Source organism: Ipomoea triloba, chromosome 5 (assembly GCF_003576645.1).
Source record: "Ipomoea triloba cultivar NCNSP0323 chromosome 5, ASM357664v1".
NCBI classification, from domain to species: Eukaryota; Viridiplantae; Streptophyta; class Magnoliopsida; order Solanales; family Convolvulaceae; genus Ipomoea; species Ipomoea triloba.
The window spans coordinates 17,178,762-17,197,368 of record NC_044920.1 but is presented as its reverse complement, the minus strand read 5'-3'; the positions used below and the strand labels follow the sequence as shown (position 1 = coordinate 17,197,368).

At 34.1% G+C, this 18,607-nt stretch overlaps 1 protein-coding gene and 1 long non-coding RNA gene across 3 annotated transcripts; one reads left to right on the top strand and one right to left on the bottom strand.

The window, feature by feature from the left end:
* Positions 1-509: 509 nt before the first annotated feature.
* LOC116021177 lies at positions 510-5,450 on the bottom strand. The gene is made up of 2 exons (XR_004098930.1): positions 5,228-5,450; positions 510-756 (listed from the first exon to the last, which is right to left on the bottom strand). It is a non-coding gene; the product is annotated as an uncharacterized LOC116021177 (long non-coding RNA).
* Positions 5,451-11,477: 6,027 nt separating this feature from the next.
* Positions 11,478-18,059, top strand: LOC116019996 (actin-related protein 5). 2 transcript variants are annotated; one of them, XM_031260418.1, is made up of 12 exons: positions 11,478-11,850; positions 11,964-12,034; positions 12,981-13,105; positions 13,359-13,403; positions 14,210-14,312; positions 14,519-14,628; positions 15,250-15,359; positions 15,443-15,533; positions 15,605-16,036; positions 16,371-16,498; positions 16,813-17,158; positions 17,265-18,059. In XM_031260418.1, exons 1-12 carry the CDS (start codon positions 11,750-11,752, stop codon positions 17,763-17,765), a joined length of 2,163 nt encoding a protein of 720 aa, XP_031116278.1. In that variant the 5' UTR covers positions 11,478-11,749; the 3' UTR covers positions 17,766-18,059. The 2 variants fall into 2 exon arrangements, with proteins under 2 accessions (XP_031116278.1, XP_031116280.1); XM_031260420.1 differs by lacking the exons at positions 11,478-11,850; positions 11,964-12,034 and having other exon boundaries at positions 13,014-13,105; positions 14,205-14,312.
* The last annotated feature ends 548 nt before the right edge of the window (positions 18,060-18,607 follow it).

Here is an 18,607-nt window from a genome sequence, read left to right as displayed (position 1 = left end):
TATGTAAAGTCGGTTGTCCCAATGACGTTATCCTAGGAGATGAGAAAACAAGAGAGGAAGTGAGCCACTCCGCTAGGATTCGGGTACCCATTGCACCGTCTTCGAAAAGGCATGGAGTTCCACGTGAAGTTGGGTTACCTAATGACGTTATCCTAGGGGGTTGAGAATAAAAGAGAGTCACGCTAAGCCATATGCATAGAGAGACTCATGTCATACCCCCACTTTACTTTACATGTTGGGTCTTTTGGGCCGATTTTGAGGTGAGCATGCACACATCATCCCCACTAGTTGGCTCGGCCTTGTAGGCCCTTGAAGATTGGATGCTTTGAATCAAAAGATAAAGAAAAACAAAAAGAAAAGCACAAAGAAAAATAGAGAAAAGTCAAATTGATTACTTGCTAGGCTTGGAAAATTGAGTGTGAGAGGTGTTACCCTTGGTTGTGACACCCCAACTTTCTTTTCGCTGAGATAGGTATAACTTAAACATAAAAGCTATAGATCTCATGAACTAATCATAAACATAGCGGAAGCATATATAAAACCTTAAGGGTGTCATGCAACACCTAGGTACAATCCATCCTAGGTGCACAGGCTAAAATCCATAAACATCAATCCAAAAAGGTAAAGGCAAAGGTAAATGTCAATACATAATCTATCTCTAAAGCTCACAGGCCCGTAAGTCTAATACAAAAACTAGTCTAAGCATAGCAAAGGGAGACTAGCTCTATCGCGCTCTCAGCTCAAACTATGGCATACCTGGAAAACAGTTTAGAGAACCATTAGCAAAAGAATACTAAGCAACCAACCACTCACACTCGTGAGAAGATACAATATAATAAGGTTTGTAAGTATGTTTACACACACGTATAGAATATACGCACCAACGAACTGTTCTTTATTTAAAACAGAGACTCAACAACAATAAGCTGAATAAGTCACAAACCAAGACTCTTCCAAATGAAATCGATATCCAATACGAATGCATAAGACATCAAGTCCAGACACAAGATACCGACTGAATCATAACTCTAACAGAATAATCACAAAGAAACAACAAGATATCAATCGAAATACAACTCAATCAAGTAACTACAAAGGAAACCAACAATCCACAATACCAAGAAATAAGCACCAAACTACAATATCAACCATCAAACCAACCCTCCATACCAATATCACAACGCAGAGGCATACGAGCCATCACTTTAGAGGCACACAAGCCCATTATCATAGAGGTACCCAATTCCCAATCATAGAGGCACACAGGCCTAATTACGGAGTCATACAATACCCCAAACAATACTAACCACAAACAAACCATAATTCCACCAACCGCTTCCCAAAGGATATCAAAGACTCGACAAGATAAGGAGATACTCGTAAGGAGTCAAGGTTTCCACATACCAAACTCAGATTCATTCCCAAAGAATCACCCACCAACAGTGTTCATTTCATAATATAAACACAGTACATACTCAGAATGATAGCCAAGGAATAAACTAACAATACTAGTTCAATAAATCAAGATGAATGACTAAAGATCATGAATAAATACTCAAGAATCAAAGAGAATACTCAACAAAATGTTCAGGACACATTCCAGAATCAAAAGGAATCAAACAGAGTTCAAGGATCGCAAAACAGACACTGGATCAGAATCTCGAATAGACAGAGTTCAAGGAGCGCCTTGGTCCGCTGGACTGTACCGCAAGAAGATCACGGAGGAGATCAACGGATCACACCTCCCCGCCACACCAAACCGCCGTGTTCTTGAGGAAGAGATTGGCGGGACACATTATACCGCCACCCACCTCCGCAAGAACACCCTCCCAGATTATAGAATAGAATACACGAAGATTTAATCCATAATGCGAAACATGCTCAGAATACACAGATTACACATCTTAGAAGCCAATAAATCATGGAATCCATAACAAGAATTACTCACACACATCTAGATACAAAGGATGATGAACACAAGTCCAACAATCCACAAATAAAGGTTCACAGACCATCAAACAAAGCTATAACCCCAAGAAATTCACAGGATTCCCACACCAAATCATATATATAGATCATGAGTGAAAATAGGTTTAGTGAGACATGGATGGTTACCTCTTGGAGCTCTTCTCAACCAAGCAATCCTCAATACACCTCACAAGGCACCACCTCCTTCTTAATCATCTTTTTCCCAAGAAAGATCCCCAAAAGAATATAATGAGAACTTATAAAAGACTATGAAAACATGATGAGAAATGATGTCTTCCCTAAGGAGAAATACTTACCCAAGAGCTATGGATCCTAAAAGAGCAATCTTGACTTGAAATCTTGAAGGATGAAGTGTAGGATATGCTTAGGGTTCTTAGAGGTGAAAGAGTAGGAAGAAATGTACTTTGCAGGAAAAGGAAAGAGTTAGGAGTTGTAAGTACAAGACTTTTTATATGAGTATGGAAAATCATTACATACACAATATATGTATCATATTAGGGTATTAAAATAAGACATGGGCTTATTTGTAAGGAATGGGTCATCCATACTCAATATTAATTTAATGAATATAAATATGGTCCTTCCAATGATTTGGCCATTACATAATTAATATACATGTAAGGAATAGAAAGGGTCCAATTAAAGAACATCCCTTACAAAATTAATTCAAGGAATTGGGTCTTTGATTAAATAAATAATTCCGGATGGGAAATATATTTCTTTAAAAAGGTCGGAGCCCAATTAAATTAAATTAATTACACGGTAGAATTAATTACCAGGTTTCAAGGCTTGAATTAAATACAGGGTGTTACATTGGTACTTTGTCTTAACCTTTTAGGGGTTTGAGTCTTCCTAAACATCTCTTGAATTGAGCTTGCCATTGTCATATATTGTTTGCCATGTTTCTTTAATGAAATAGATGATACCACCTACTTGACTGTTGTGCATTATCTTGTTGTGCTGGCATTTGAGGTGTGAGCTTCTTGAAGTCATCTTTGGCCCTCATGGTGCTTAATTAGATTGATGACTTGCTTGGCGACAATCAAGACTAAAGTGTGGAAATTGTGATGAATGCCAAATATGTCTTATTCTATGGGGTGTTTGAGTGGTCTCTTGTGCATGAATTGAGTTCTTTTGGTGTAGATTTTGTGCCTAATTGTTATATTCTCTTATGAAAACTAAGATTGGAACACTTGAAAGGCATTTGAGTGGTTTTGAAGGTTTCTTAAGCTTAAAGGAGGGCATATGAGTTTGAATTGGAGCATCCGAGGAAGAGTGCAATGGAGAAATGCAACAGAACCATCGCCATAACCGTGGCGGGGTCGTGACGGAGAAACAGATATGGTCACGAGTCTCGTCTTAATCATGATTGGGGCTCTGGGGCAGAAAATTGGGCTGCGTACGAGGGTATCATTTTGTAGAGTTTGTAGCTTGGAACTTTCTCTCTCTAGATTAGAAACACTCTCTCCTTCTTCTAGATCAAGCTTGGATTGTATTCTTCCATTGATTGGAGTTCTTGATGATTGATCGCAATTGCTATTGAGTAGGTAACTTCATTGCATTTAATTCTTCTAATTTCCTCCATTGATTGCTCAATTTCTTTTGCTATTCAATCTAGATCAATTATGCTTGGCTAGAATCCTCATGTGAATTGCATCCTATTTCCTTGTGTTGTGTGTATGAATTGATCAAGGTTGTTGTGGCTATGTGTAGATGTCTTGTTGGAAGTGGAATGCTTATATTGACTCTTGGGTGTGAAGTGCACATGCAATAGGTTTAGGTAGGGTTATGCTTGCAAGAGATTGAGGTTTAATCCTAGACTACTTTCCATTGCAATCTTCGTCCTAGATCCGAGAGGGCAAGGTTCGGGATGGGATGTAGACAATATGTTTGATGTAATGTCACCTAAGGGATGTTGACACGAGAGTGCTCATTGCCCTATGATAGGCCTTCAAAGTCTAAAATGGCTAAGACATTGGAAGTCATCTCACATAGACCTTAATTTGTCACATAGTTCACTTCTTGCCTAGGTTTGTTCATTTCACATGTTTAAGGGTAGGCTAGTCCAATTCACCTAACATCATCTTTGTTTCCTTTGTTTCTTTGCTTGATCTTTACTTCTTGCATTTCTATACCATATACCTTGCTTCTAGCTTCCTAGTGCAAATGTGTGATTGTGTTTGATAAATGATAATACAACATTCGATTTCAAGTGCCCATCCTTTGGAGATTGACATCCTGGGAATCTTCATTCTCAACCTACTTTCCATCCACCGCTACACAAAAATCACCTTTCAGCTATTGAAAGCGTTGGTACAATGCTTAGAGATATTATGGACACAGATCAAATTTTTAGAGGAAAAGTGGTTTTTTTTAGGTGATTTTCGACAAACATTGCCGGATATTTGATATAATCTCAATTGTGCATATTTTTCTAATGAATTTGAATCAACTTTTGAGCTTAAATGAACTAAATTGTCATCTCCAATGCATATTCCTTGCTTTCTCAATTAGATATGGTTTCATCACTACTACAAAAAACATTTTTAACGTCGGTTATTTTACCCTTTTAACGTCGGTTTTTTTCCGACGTTGTTATGGGCGACGTAGTAAGTAAATAATACGACGTCGGTTTTAAAACCGACGTCGTATTATTTTTTATTTTTTTAAAAAAAGAGAAACGACGTCGGTTGTTATAAATAACCGATGTCGTATGTTTTTTTTTTTTTTTTAAAAAAAAAGAGAAAAAGCGTCGGTTGTTATAAACAACCGACGCCATATGTAATTTGTTTTTTGTTTTTTAAAAAAAAGAGAAACAACGTCGGTTGTTTTTAACAACCGACGTTGTATGTTATTTTATAATTAAAAAAAATCGTTAATCAACCAAAGTAATATATACTTTTCTATAAAAACAAAAGAAATATGCATTCAGAAGCATTAAACAGCCTTGAAATCTGAAACAAATTAAAACAGCATTAACAAGCATTTAAAAAATCCATGAAAACAAAAAAATAAATGGCTGTCAAAAATAAAAATCAGTAAAAGTAAATTACAAGAAGAAAGAAAACTCAAACTACTTCTCAAACTCTTTGAAAATTACAAGAAGAAGAAAATAAAAATCAGTAAAAGCTAATTTGACGATGGCATAAACTCAAACTCAAAGGACTACCATACATGGTGATGGTTACAGGAGCAGTGGCTATGGTAACAACGATGGAAAATAAAGGACGTTGCGAACCTGTGGAAGACGAGTGAACAGTGTCACCGGATCTGCTCGCTGCTCCAGATCTGCTCGAGGTAAACGGTGGATGCACCATGCTCTCCGCAGGTTCCCGGACGACGGCACCGAGGGGGCATACCATGCTTCTGCTTGAAGGCCATGTGGCGGCAGTTTCCCCTGAGTTTTTGACTTCTTCCATTGTGCGTACAATGGATTAAAAGAGAGAAAGAGTACGAAAGAGATGAAGTTGATGAATGTTGCGGGCCTCCAGTGAAAAAGAAAACAAATAATGACCAGAATATTGATTAAAAAATAAAGCTTTTACTTTAATTATTTTGTTGCTTATATTGATCATAATAGATTTAGAAAATTAAATAGATTTTGTTACTAAAAAATAAAGAGTTTCCTTATTAAAAATATAATAATTTAGACAATAATACAAATTTTGCAAAAAAGGGCTTGGTCAATGTTGACATTTTTTTAATAATAAGATATAACTTTTTTTTTTTCACGTAACACATACAACGTCGGTTATTTAATTAACTGACGTCGTATGTTATTTTCATTTTTTATTTTTNGACGTCGTATGTTATTTTCATTTTTTATTTTTTTTTTCACGTAAGACATACGGCGTCGGTTAATTAAATAACCGATACCGTATGTTATTATTTCACTTTTAACGTCGGTTTTTCAAAAAACCGACGTTATATGTCAGACGTTATATGTTGTTTCTGTAGTAGTGCATTCTTGATTTGAGTGATTTTATGGTGTTTGTTAGTGTTTTGAAATCATTTTAAATCAAATCCGAAAGCAAGGGAACGTTTGAAGGCATGCTTTGAGTCAAAATGAATGAAGAATGCTGATTTTGAGAGCTGGACGCGTCCGGAATCCTGCTCGTCGCGACGAAATATTCTAGTGCATGACGATTTGAGCCAAGGTCAGTGCTTGACGCGTCGAGAGATTCCAGTGAGCGTTTTATTCTGAAGAATCCAAGGGTCGACGCGTCGAGCCCCTGTCTCGACGCGTCAAGAATCCTGTGACAGCACAAATTTCTGCTTCGCAGAATTGCCTTTTTTGCCCATATTTTTGCTCCCACTATATAAGGCTCATTTTCCCAAAACCCTAGGCGGAAGCTGCATTTTTGGAGACAAAAAGGAGTGAGAGTAAAGGGTGTTGTCCATTCAAGAGTTGAAGGAGGGATCCACCAACTTTAAGAGAAGATTATCACCTCAAGGAGCTACAAGAGCTTAGGAGGAAGAAGGAAGGGCTAGGAAGACTACATTCGAGGGAATCTCTTCCCCTTTTCCTTTACTTTTCTAGTTTTTGTAAACTCTTTAACATTTGTGCTTTGAATTCAATACTAGCCATGAGTGGCTAAACTTATTAGGGATTTTTGGGTGAAAGTTGTTTATGAACCTATTGTGCCTAGTTCTTCATATTTCAATGTTATGTTTATATTTTGGTTTTATACTTGTGTTGCATTTGTGATTTCTATTGTGGATGCTTGTGATTAAAGGCCTAAATTACTTGTATATTGCTATAGTTGTGTCTTGATGGAAATTAGGACATAAATTAGAGCACTCACATTTGCACTTAACTTTTGCACCTTGGGAGAGGGCATATTTGTTAAGGGATTTCATTTAGATTGCTTGTTCTCGTTTAGTTCCTTATCGTGGGTTTGAATTATGGGAGTAATTCCTTCCCTATTGTGAATGCAATCATCCACATTTGTTAGAACCCAAATTAAATATCTCCTTTAGATTGGCACTAGCTGAGTAAACACTCGAACCCGGAAATCCCACTCTTATTCTCTATATTGTTTTCATCAACTTGCTTTCTTTATTACTTTTGATTACTACTAAATTTGCAATCAATCAAACATCAATTTCGTTAGGATTAGCTTCACATTAATATATTAGTAACTAGTGTTCGGTACGCCCCGCTTCCCTGAGGATCGATAACCCAATACTCGGATATTTGTTTGTTATAAAAATATGCTACAACCAATACCATCTATGTTACAAGATTTCAACAAAACAATAAAGGTACCCACGCCATAAGGGGGCATAGTCGCAACCTAGGAAAGACGAACCCCCATTTGTCGAGCTATTGAGGATGGTGTGCCCCGTAAAAAAAAAAAGGAAAGGCTTAGTGTTATCGAACACTAGGATAATCACAAATTGCTTTGCATCAATCCTGAGTATCTAGTTCGTTAAGAACCAGACCAACATATTGTTTGGATATGGATTCCAAACAACGAATAGACTGACATGTACATGCTACAATTTGCAACACCTTTCTTATACACATTGATAGACATTTAACAAGGGAATTCACATCTAAAGATGCTTACTTGTCATTGCAGGAATGAAGAGATTTTTGCCTACAAATAGCGAGCAACAAGATGGGAGGATTTCATATCATTGTAGCGAGGAACCAAAGTGAGCGTAGTGATAATAGATGCTTAGGCTTGCATTTTGAATGATTTTGAAAGAACAAGGAAACAAGGCAAACCATGCAAATAGTTTAGGGTTGCACACCTAAGAAAATTTTTACATTTGGGGTTTTTATTTTTTATTTTAAAAAGTTTTTAAAATTTAAAATAAATAAATAAAATAATTTATTAAAGGTTAATCATCACATCAATGATTAACATGGAGAACTAGTTACTTTGGGAGTGTTTGGCAATTGGTTGTAAGCTAGTAGCTAATGACTGATTGTGTTAACTTGTTTGATCAGCTGATAATATTATCTAATCATAGAAAAGTGTTTTGTAAATTAATTGTTTACTCTTAGCTGATTACACATAAAATGATGTATAAGTGCATAAGTATATTGGTATTTACTTATCTCTTAAAGTATTTTTATAATTTATTGTTATCGTTTTAGTATTATTAATTATTTGTAACTATTATTTTTCGTTTTATTATTAATACTGTTATAATTATAAAGAAATACTCCATAGTTAATAAAAAATTAATATTACAAATATAATTTCAAATAAAAATATAATAAACATAAATTGTTAATAATAATTCAACATAATAATTAACACAATTTTATATATGTGTGTCTGTTCTCGAAAAAGAGTCAATTTAGATGTTGAGTTCTAGGCGATTCTGATGATATTAAAAATGTAAATCTGAATAAAAATCAACAAATTTAATAAGAGCTAATAAAGTTAGACACATAGACCCTAACAGAACTAAAAAATGTTGACGTAATTATTTATTCAAATGAATAATTCATATTATTTTTGATTTAATATTTTCTTATGATTTTCCTATCTTAATTATTATTATTATTATTATTATTATTATTATTATTATTATTATTATTATTATTCTCTTAAATTAAACTAGTAGTTGCACCCGTGCGATGCACGGACATATAATGTACGCTAAAGATTAAAACTATGGTAAAAAAAGAGTATAATAGTATATGAAATAATTAATGATAAACGATTACAATTTCAATTGTATTACACATTATTGAAAACTTCTTTGTAAACGATATTTTTAGTCGTACTTACAGATGGTAAATTATCCTCACATATTAAAAATTTTAATCACCCAGGATCACTTACTGTTGAGACTGCTACATACATTTGATCATGATTAAAGATGCACGAACTAACATTATATAAATTAAAATGAAGTAGTGTTGTAAAATAAGAATAAGAAAAGATAATATTATTAATTAAAAACCTATTTGTAAACTACATTAGTAATAGAAGTACAAATATTTTTTGATTCATCGCAAAATATAATTTTGAGGTCGCCTGGTCTTGATGCAGCCACATATAATTGACCATTGACAAAAATTAGTTTCTTTAAAATCAATTCAACATTTGACAGTGTTTGCTCTTAACTTTTGTTGAGTCATTGAATAGATACTTTTATTATATTAAAAATGTACTTTTTATTTATGGTTCAAACAAATGTGTAGGCCATGGTCCATGAAATAATAATTGCCAAATAATACCAACTTCAGAGTCCAAAGGTCATTTGTTTCCAACAAAAAAATAATAATAAAAATTTCAGAGGCTAGGTATATACTGACTTTTGGTTTTCTGTCTCGTCTTGATGCAGCCACATATAATTGACCATGGACAAAAATTAGTTTCTTTAAAATCAATTCAATATTCGATAGTGTTTGTCCTTAACTTTTGTTGAGAGTCATTGCATAGATACTTTTATTATATTAAAATGTACTTTTTATTTATGGTTCAAACAAATGTGTAGACCATGATCCATGAAATAATGTTTGTCAGATAATACCAACTTCAGAGTCCAAAGGCCATTTGTTTCCAACCAAAAAATAAATAAAAAATTCTAGAGGCTAGGTATATACTTATTTTTGGTTTTCTGTTTTCTAGAATTCTATTTTACTCTGTCTCTTACCCTCCAGTCTCTATGCAATGCCGCTTCTCACCCCTGTCACCTTTCACTCTCTCGATCTCTCTGCTCGCACTCACCCATCGTTCTGTTACGTTTTCTCCAGCATGCACGAACTAAATATTAGAAATTTTGTTATTGTGTTATAGTGAGATAATTATTATTATAATTACTTTAACTTCTTTATGATAAATTTAAGAAATAGAAACATGAATTTAAAATTTAAATTTAAAACCAAAATTTATTATTAATTAATAAAAAGTAAATTGAATATTACACATTATTAAAAGCACCATGGTAAACAATGTTAGTAGTTGAAGTACTAAATTTATTTGAGTCACTACATATATATTAATATTTTAAATCCAATTGGACTACTAAACCTAAAAGCAACAACACACAATTAATCTTAGTATGTTACCAGTGCGATGCATTGAAGGAATATTAAACAATTATATAATATTACTATTCATTTAAAAATTTGCAACTTCATATAAACATAAATTAAATTCATGTATTACAAATACATTAAAATATATTCAATATAAATATTACAAAAAGCCTAAACATTAATACTAAAATGTACAAATTTTAGTTACAAATTGTTAAAATTCAAAAACGTGTAGACAACGTTGGTCATTGAAGAAGAGTACTCTCTATTTTGACTTGAACTAACAACTTTAAGCCCTTATGGTTGCTATCCATATACAAAATAGATTCTTTTTACTTTTTAAATGAAATTCTCGGCTCCATTACAATGTCTTCATTTCTTTGTGTAGAAATTTAATTAGCAGACAATATGGCTAAATTTTCTACAAAAGTCAAAACGAATATGTCAATTAATTTATTGTAGTAAGATAACAAAATAATTAGTTGAAATATTACTCGATAAAAAATTGTATGCATACATATATATAAATTTTAAGTAAAAATAAGCATGCTTTGCCCAAAATAGTATAAGCGGTTCACAATAGAAAATACCATGGACTCAAGTCCAACTTGCATGGTAGACGCATCACAATTTACATACTGAAATGTTCACACAATTCAGTATGTAAATTGTGAACATTTAGTATGTAAATGGTGTATTTCGAATCCAAATTTACCTTGCAAGATCAATTTGCCAAGTCCAGAAAACAATTTGCCAATTAAACAGGTTTTTGACATTAAATACTTAATATTTATTTAATTTATAATAAAATGTAGATATATTGTATAAGACCAAAAGAAGTTTTATTCGAAATATTAAAATTATCCCATGTTATTAAAAATTATTAATGTTATTAAATTTCATATGCAATAAAGAAATATGAGGTTTATTAGTTTATAAAATTTTGTTACTTAATAATTATGTTGATTTGATATGATAAAATTATAAGCATAAATATTTATAATTAAAATATAAAATGATATTTAAGGAGGATAATTACTAAAAAATAATAAACTATTTCAAAGTTGCAGAGTATTTTTTCATATGAGTAGTTGAATTACAATTTTAGTGAGTTACCACAGATCAAATTGTTGAGACATTTGAGGTTCAAATAGATAATAGATTTGGTTTGCGTGTGTATACATACATATAATTTTGAAATTGTTATTAATGATTTCATTTAATATTCTAAACCGATTATTCATTTTAAAGATCTTCAAAATATATTCCATTATAAATTCTCTCTATATTTTAAAAGTTGTTTCACAAAAAAAAGTAACATACATTTTTACAAACTACTCCGTAATTATTTTTAAAAATCTAAATTAAATGTAAAAAATAATTTCAATCCTTCTTTATCTAATGAATTGTTCAATCTCTATCCTATGTTTCAAAAAACAAAATTTTACAAAATATCACTCATATATGGGATCTAACCCTAACGCCGATTTTCTCTGCCGCCCACACCCATCGCACTCTCTGCCTATTACCCCTCTCATAGACATAGTCTCTCTCTGTTTCGCACTCTCCCCATTACCAGTCCTCCGCCCTCGGTGCTTCCGCTGTCTGACCTCGGCGTCTTCCGCTCTCTGCCATCAATGTCTCCGGCTCTCCACTCTCAGTTCATTCCGCTCCCCGCCGTCGATGAATAACAGGCACTCTCATGGTCTCTCTGTATCATAGCAAGGGAGTGTGAGAAGAGAAGCAGCAAAAATGCCGTTCATATCCAAGATACAAAGACAATCAGATTACAGCTTCTTCCCTTCTAGTTGCCCCATCGTCATCGACAATGGTGCCTCCTATTTCCGGATTGGGTACTCTATCCAAAACCCTAATTTTTCCCATCTATTTTCGGTGCATTTTTTTTTTTTGTTTAATGAACGTATGGATGATAAAAAGCTTTGATTTTGGCTTTTTGATTGCCTAGATGGGCTGGAGAGAGTGACCCCCGTGTTATCTTCCGAAACATTGTCCAAAGGCCTCGCCATAAAACTACGGGTAATTAGGCTTTGTCGCATTCCTCCTCTTTCTTCTTCTTATTTATTTATTTATTTTTAAATATATTGTGACATTTCATTTCGTACAGATTGTTCAAGTGTTATTTTTTATGTGCCGTTGAAAGTTGACACTTTCAATTTAGTTATCACTTAATCAACAATTAATTTTTTGCCCCAACTTCAGTTAAGGAAACCAAAGGTCCAATTTCTTGGTTTTTGCAAGGGTCCTTTGTAATGGCATAACATTGCAGATACAGGTTTCTATTCATATTTACCACCAACCCTTGAACTTTTTCAATTAATCTAGAGATGACTTTGCATGACATTCAAAACAATAGGAACATTGCCTTAAAGATGTTGAGTTCTTAATTGTTTACTGTTAGTCCATGGGCTCAAGCCTACTAACAATCTATTTGAAATTAGAGTTAAAGTTGCACATATCTTTTTTTTTTTTTTTTTTTTTTTCCAGACTTGCATGCCATGGGAGCTTGTAGTTTTAGGAAATCAAAGGAAGATAGCACATAGTTGGAACTAAGGCACCATGCAACCTACCTCAAAAGGGCCAATAGTATAAAAGCTGGAAGTCTCTTTACCCTATTGATACTGTTCTCCCTTCTGCACACATCCCTGAAACAAGGATGCTAAGAAGCATTTGTTTTGGAATTAAATAAAAATCATATAAAAGATGTGTCAATTTTTTAAATTCTGTTTCTTATTGATTTAACCACTGCTTTTACAATTAAGCCATTCCATATTAACGCTGCATTTTGGGCTTGATAATTTACCTCAAGGTATTTGACTATTAAAGTGCAAAATGAATTGAAAATACGGGAATAGTCACAATTGATTCAGGAATGGACTATGGAAGTTTTATAAGTGAATGGAACGATATGATAATGTTCATTTATCAATTTGATAACAGTTTGCTTTATTCTTTATTAATGCAGGTGAAACTGTCACTATTGTTGGTGATCATAATCCTGCACTATTGAAATATTTTGATTGTACGCGATCAGGCCCTCGCTCAGCATTTGATAACAATGTTGTTTATCAATTTGAGATAATGGAATATGTAAGGAGAATAGCCTATTGCCTCTATTGGATGTTTACTGATTTCTGTCTGTTTGATTTGTTTTTTTTTGGTATTACACAAAAAAATATTGATTGCAGTGTTTTGTTTTTTTCAATGAAAACATACCTAATGAGATGCATTCTTAAACTGAAAAACATGAACCCTTTTATGATGATAAAATATTTGTACTCAATGAGATAATAGGATTGGATTCTGACTACTATTTGATTTATTATTATGTTTTCATATGTAGATTCTTGACTTCGGGTTTGATCGATTAGGTGCAGATCAGTCACAGGTACATTTTCATGAGCATTCATCATTTTGTTTAATTCTCGCAGGAGAAATTATTAATAATGGATCTGGAGCAATACATAGTTTCATTTGTGTACAAGGCTGACTGATACTTGTTTCTGTATAGGCTTTCAAATAATAAACAAATTGGAGTTTGCCTCATGTTATGTTGTAAGATTTGTTTGGACTTTGGAGTGTCTATACACAGGGCTAACTTATGCATACACCTTCTTCGGATTAGAAGTTGTTCATCTAATTAATTAGATGTATTTCCAAGTTTTAATATTCCAGCTTCAGTCTAAGAATCTGCATGTCTTATGCTTATCTGGATTGGGCTTAAACAATTCAATGGTAATGTATATGGAATACATATTTAAATGTAAATGAAGAGATATCAGTGGGATGTGCTACTCTAAATTTCCTAGACATAGCCTGAAACCAAAGTGTCACCTAGAAAGATCCTACCGAAAAGTCTAAAGTAACTCATTTTTGTGTCTTTCCTCCATTCATTTGGAAAACATCACTTATATGCACAACTTTTGCAGTTTGATCTTTACTCATGTCTTTTATAATATATCACCCTTCAATTCACTGCTTGAGTATTATGTGTTCAAAGTGTGTTTGAAACTTGTTCTCAAGTTGTTTCTCGCTTTTGGCTGTAATTTTATTTTATTTTATTTTTATTTATTTCTTTTTATATTTAGTTTTTGTATTGGCTGGTACCCCTTTGGTGACTTTAGTGATATCCCTATTAAAAAAAGAATGAAAAACTCTCGACACCATTGCTGTTCTACTTTTCTGACAGGACAGATCAACCATCCTGTTTTAATTACCGAGTGTGCTTGCAATCCAGTCCAATCTCGCAGTAAAATGGCAGAGTTGCTTTTCGAGTCCTATGGAGTACCCTCAATAGGTAATGAAGTTATGAACACATATCTTGGCTACAAGGCGTAAGCCTTTTAGATCTAATGTGGTTAAACAAATGCATTGTTTACCATTTCCTTACTTGGCTCATTACATGTTCCATAATAGCATTATGGATCTATGTACTACTTCAATCATTGCTGCTTATATACTTGTTACCCCATAGTATTTAATTTACAATTTTTACTCTTGCAGCATTTGGTGTAGATGCTGCTTTCAGTTATAAATATAATCAACAGCTTGGGATTTGTGATAAAGATGGCCTTGTAATCTCCTCAGGGTTTAATACAAGCCATGTTATCCCGGTATGCTTTACAGCCTAAAGCTAACTATTGATTGTAATAATAATAGAGGTCTTGGTTCCATAACAAGTATTGCTAGACGAGTAGACATATAAAAATGCTTGCAAGATGACAATTTAATTATACTGAGAACAGTGATTAAAATCAGTGGTTCCTTAAATTTACTGTCTATTAATGAGTAAATTTGTACTTCTTCTTCTTGCTGTTATCACTCTTTGATTTCCTATTAGACATGACTATGTAAGGGAAAGGGATACAAATTCATTTTCTAAAGTATATCCTGGCTGTTGGTAGTGACTAGCTGCACATTATGTTTAAGCACAAAGGATTTAGAGGTCTGTTTAAATGGCAGGGGTTGGTTGAGTCGAGGATGTCCAATTAAACTTTCCTTGCTGTTGCCTGTTGGTAGACTGGTAGTGGTTAGATGTTATGCTCCTTATGTTGATTGGAGAAAATGATTCTTTAGCCTTAAAAGTTAACATACTAGTGCTAGCTCCTCAATGGCCCATTTGATATTTGTATGCAATTTGTTTATTTTCCAGATTTGACTCTGGGCTGATGATCCATTGCTGTCCAGTTTTTATTGAGGATGAGATGATGACATGCTTATTGTATATTTTACAGTTTGTCAATGGAGAACCTCTGTATGAAGCATGCTGCCGAACAAACGTTGGTGGATACCATGTCACTAATTATTTAAAGCAACTTCTTTCACTTAAATATCCTCATCACATGTAGGTTCTCAAGTTCCTTTTCCTTGATAAATTGTTATAAGAACTGGGATGTTTTATGCTATATTCCTGAGATGCTTAATCAGGCCTAAGCTTACATGGGAGAAGGTTGAAGACTTGAAGATGGAACACTGTTACATTGCAGCAGATTATGCTTCAGAGGTTCGACTATTTCAGGTAATTAGCAGTTGCCCTTTCTCTAGATTATATCTTTTCCACTCTTGTTTAATGGTTAAAATATTGAACAGAAAGGTAATAAGGAAGCTGAAGAAAAAACTAGGTGTTGGCAGCTTCCTTGGACTCCAACACCGGTCGAGGAGCCCCCATCAGAAGAAGAAATTGCTAGAAAAACCGCTTTAAAAGAGAAACAAAGTCAAAGGTTGCGGGAGATGGCGGAAGCAAAGAGATCCTCTAGAATAAATGAACTTGAAAATGAAGTAAAAGGTTTTGAACACCTCTTAAAGGAGCTCAACCATGTCGAGGAGGATGATATACCTTCTTTTGTTGCAAGCAGGGGCTATGCCTCTAAACGAGAAATAGAATCTGCGCTTTCAAAAGCAACTCAGTCTCTAAGAAAAGCTAAGGGTGAGCAAGTTCCGAATGATGACAAAGTTGACTCTTCCTCAGCTGAAAAATATTACCTCATTGACGTTCCTGATGATCAGCTTTCAGCTGAGCAGGTATGAATGGAAGACTCCTTTATTATATTGTGAAATATTTAGCATTTATCTTAAAATGCATAAATGATGAGCATTCACCTCTATCATTCAATGGAACTACCATTTTCTATAGGAACAACTTTCTATGAATATCTTCAGTCATACTTGGTACTTAGCTTGTATCACAATATTTTCTAGATCAAAAGCAAAAAGCGCATTAAAGCTTGAAAGTAAACCTCTTCAAAGTGCAGTATTGTTTTCCAGTAGGTTTGATCAAAACATTATATATTTTAACTTTTCTTGTTTGGTTCAAAAGTTTATTTATTTTGGGGCATGGATTTAATATTTTTCACAGCTCAGGGAGAAAAGGAAGCAGGTCTTTATGAAGGCAACCACTGAGGCCCGGGAACGAGCTAAACAGAAGCGTATGGAAGAGGAATTAGAAAGAGAAAGGGAGAAGAAACTAGAGGAAGAAAAGCGCTTGTATGCATCCCTGAATTTTAATTACTCCCTCCGTCCCATTTTAGTATCTGATTTTGTTAATGAGGCTAGACTTAAGTTATTTACAATGAAATTTTTTGTAATGTTTAGTTTAGTATTAGTATATAAAATTTATATATTTAGAAACTATTAAAAGTATTATTTAACACAAAAAGTCAAATTTAAAAATTATAAGAAAATAAGTAGATATGAGAGGTAAATGGAACAGGAGTAATAATCTATATCTATAAATGCATATTTAAATTCTTGACCTGGTTTCTTTAATCTATATTAATTAATTTCCTTTATTCATGTAGAGAAAACCCAGAGCGTTATTTGGAGCAGTTGCGTACTAAATACAATGAGCTTTTGGCGAAAATTGAGCAACGAAAGCGGCAGAAGACAAATGGTGATAATGCAAATGGAAATCATAATGTCTCTGGGGGTGTTGGGCGGGGTGAGAGATTGAGTGCACAGCAAAGGGAGAGGATGCGCCTACTAACAACAGCAGCATTTGATCGAGGGAAGGGTGAAGATACTTTTGGTCAGAAAGATGAAGATTGGCAACTTTACAAGCTAATGAGCAGAGATAATGATGACGATGATGATGAGAAGCCAGATCCAGATGAATCAGAGTTGGCTCGCATCTCTTCTAGACTTCAAGTTAGTAGAATCCTCAATCCCGATTCTTTATAGTGCTGCTTATATAGATTTTGTGCATAGTCCAAGTCACTAGAGTTATAAATCTCTCATTGAAATGCTTGTGCAGGAGATAGACCCAAAATTTTTCGCAAAGTCTGAATCAGGGTCCTCCGTATCAGAGGCACCCCGTTTTCGTCCTCTCACAAAGGAGGATTTCCAGATTATTCTTGGAGTGGAAAGATTTCGGTGCCCTGAAGTTCTATTTAGCCCCAATGTAATCGGGATTGACCAGGCAGGGTTGGATGAAATGGTTGGTGTGTGCTTAAGGAGGATGTCATCTAGGGAGCAAGCCTTGGAGGAGAGAATGACGAATTCAATCCTTATGACTGGTGGGAGCTGTCTCTACCCGGGCATGGCTGAGCGCTTGGAAGCTGGAATTCGAATGATAAGGCCATGTGGAACGCCTATACGAGTTCTCAGAGCATCAGATCCAATTCTCGATGCTTGGCGAGGTGCTGCTTCTTATGCTGCTGGTATGCATTTTCCACATCAGACATTCAGTAGGATGGACTACTACGAAAAGGGTGAAGATTGGCTTCGCAGATACCAATTTGGATACACTCTCTAATTTTCCTAAGGAGTGATAGGTTCTAAGCAAAGTACTAACACTAGACCATGCCTTTTGCTCTAAATTGGGTTTTCACCATTTCCCAGTAAGTATTAGGCATATCTTTTAGGGGCGGTTTGGTTCGCAGAATGGCAGATTACCTTAGGGAATACTCCGTATTAGATTTTATGAATTTTAGATTCATAGGAATGTTAAATATCTGTATTTGGTTAAAACTGAGGTATGTAAGATAAAATTATTTTTTATTTGGTTGAAGATTATCTTTAATGTTATAGTGTGGTTATTTTACTTTAATATCCTTATCCTTACCCTATCTTCATGTATTTCAAAATTAAGGTTACAAACTTTTAGCCCTGATACGTACATGCCTCTATTTAACCCTCGAGTTAAAGCCTAACTCCTCATAGTCGAGGTTTAATCACATCCACGTGTCGCCATGGTTCTGCATGCCATTGATCTCCATTCTTTGACGACACTCTTCTATAAAGTGCTTTGCATGAATTGTTGTCTTTTCTGTGTTTCTATCACCTTCTTTTCTATGTTTGTGAATCTGATCGAACCTCTTGGTAAAAGTGTCCAAGATATATGCATGTGGTGGCCTAGAATCTTGAAGTCTATATCTTTTAGCTTTGATCTTATGAATTCTCTACTGCGGGCGCCTCCATAATAAAGCTTCCATCCCCATTTGTTATCTTGAATACTGTGTGGTGCATTTTTACATACGTAATGGTTAATTCATACTGACCGCATAGAAAGCACGGTTCGCATTTAAACCAGTATATATATATATATATATATATATATATATATATATATATATATATATATATATATATATATAG

What these genes read in the sequence shown, in the direction of transcription:
- LOC116019996 (XM_031260418.1), top strand. Translation starts at nt 11,750, where the DNA reads ATGCCGTTCATATCCAAGATACAAAGACAATCAGATTACAGCTTCTTC. An exon ending in CAGAGGTTCGACTATTTCAG is followed by an intron (nt 15,534 to 15,604) that starts GTAATTAGCAGT and finishes AATATTGAACAG; the next exon opens with AAAGGTAATAAGGAAGCTGA. An exon ending in GCATCTCTTCTAGACTTCAA is followed by an intron (nt 17,159 to 17,264) that starts GTTAGTAGAATC and finishes ATGCTTGTGCAG; the next exon opens with GAGATAGACCCAAAATTTTT.